This window comes from Emiliania huxleyi, assembly GCF_000372725.1.
Source record: "Emiliania huxleyi CCMP1516 unplaced genomic scaffold EMIHUscaffold_296, whole genome shotgun sequence".
NCBI lineage: Eukaryota > Haptophyta > Isochrysidales > Noelaerhabdaceae > Emiliania > Emiliania huxleyi.
In genome coordinates, this window is record NW_005199803.1 from 30,908 (window position 1) to 32,512 (window position 1,605).

General features: G+C 68.7%; 1 protein-coding gene across 1 annotated transcript in view; it reads left to right on the plus strand.

Annotated features, from left to right (window-relative positions):
• The window catches only part of EMIHUDRAFT_469550 (hypothetical protein), a gene marked incomplete at its 5' end in the record, with an annotated part of 3,973 nt that extends 2,597 nt beyond the window's left edge, over nt 1–1,376 (plus strand). The window contains 5 exons of the mRNA XM_005775699.1: nt 219–276; nt 347–442; nt 518–593; nt 930–1,086; nt 1,303–1,376. Of these exons, the coding sequence (XP_005775756.1) occupies nt 219–276; nt 347–442; nt 518–593; nt 930–1,086; nt 1,303–1,342 (427 nt within the window). The 3' untranslated portion in view covers nt 1,343–1,376. The remainder of the gene's footprint in view (nt 1–218; nt 277–346; nt 443–517; nt 594–929; nt 1,087–1,302) is intronic.
• Between the last annotated feature and the right edge of the window lie 229 nt (nt 1,377–1,605).

The window sequence follows — 1,605 nt, forward strand, 5'->3', positions numbered from 1 at the left end:
TGCGCGCGCTTTCGGCCGGTTCTGCGCATACCCTCGCCATCTCGGAGCAGGGCCGGCTGTACGCGTGGGGGCTCTGCTCCGCCGGCCGGCATGCCGCCCTAGACCCCTTTGCACTCTCCCACACTCCCCCACAATCTCCCGCAATCTGCTCCGCCGGCCGGCATGCCGCCCTTCACCCCACCGCACTCTCCCACACTCTCCCGCAATCTCGTGACTAGGCTCGGTACAGGGATGGGGCCGTGGTTCGACGCGGGCTCGACGGACGTGCCTCACGAGGTGATCTTCCCTGATCTCCCTCACGATCTCTCCCGTATCTCCCGTATCTCCCCGTATCTCCCTCGCGAAGGTGATCGTGGGCGCCGCCGACCGGCGCCTCGACCGGCGCGGGCGCGACAGCGGCGGAGAGTGGCGGCCGGCGGCGGAGCGGGTGGCGGCGGTGTCGGCGAGGGCAGCGGCGCGCGCCGCTGACCCGTCCCCGACACGTCCGCGACACGTCCGCGACACGGCCAACCTCTAGGCGGGCACCGGCGGGCACTGCGTCGCGGTGACGGAGGACGGGCGTGCGTGGGGGTGGGGTCGCTCCGAAGCGGACGGCGCCGACGCCTAGAAGATCGGAGCACGGACTCTTGTGTGCCACCGCGCGCGCGAGAGGACACGCACTCCGCTGTACTCGGCCGTATCCCGCGGTCTCGACCGTCTCTACCCCCTTGCCTCCACGCGGTGCTCCGAGGAGGCTCTTCCACGAGACTCCTGTACCCCTCTGTACCCCTCTGTACCCCTCTGTACCCCCGAGGAGGCTCTTCCTCGAGACCGCCCCTCTCCCGCCAGCGTCGGCGTGATCGTGGCGTTAGGCGGCGACGCGCCCCTACCCCCACGGTACCCGAACCCACCCTCCCCTACGTCACGGTACCCGCCACCCACCCTTCCAGGCGGCGACGCGCCCCTCGGGCTTGTGCGCCGTGAGGCGGGCTGCCGCGAGGCGCACCGCGAGCCCGCCCCCGGCGAGTGGGCCAAGCGGCGATCGCACCGCCACTTGCGTCAGTGCGCCGAGCCGCGCGCGTTCGGCCTCGAGGTAGCGAGCCGCGGGTGCGCGCGTTTGGGGAGAGGAGCCGAGAGGGGGGGGGGGGGGGGGTCCGACTTTGGTCGAAAGGTTCTCCAACTCGCCTCCAGATCGGAGCATCTCCCCACATCTCCCCCCAAATTTCCCCCAAATTTCCCCCCACATTTCCCCCCAAATTTCCCCGCAGCACCAGAACACCCACGTGCCGCCGTCCGCTACACACACCGCCGCGCGCTTGTCAGGTCGAACGGCGAAAAACTCGAGCTCCCCTTCCCCCCGTGAAGGGGGCGGGGCCTCCCCACGGCGTACCCTAACCCGGGGGGGGGGGGGGGGGGGGGGGGGGGGGCCCCCCTCTTGTGAAATGGGTTTTCCCCCAAAAAAACCCCCCCCCAAACCCTGTTTCTTTTAAAAAATTTCTGGGGGAACCCCTTCTCCCGAAATTTTTTTTTTTTCGGGGGGGTTTTTCACCCCAACCCCCCAAGGGGGGAAAAGAGTACATATACCCCCCTTTGACCGTGGAGCCCCCCCCGGAGAAAAAAAAAAAC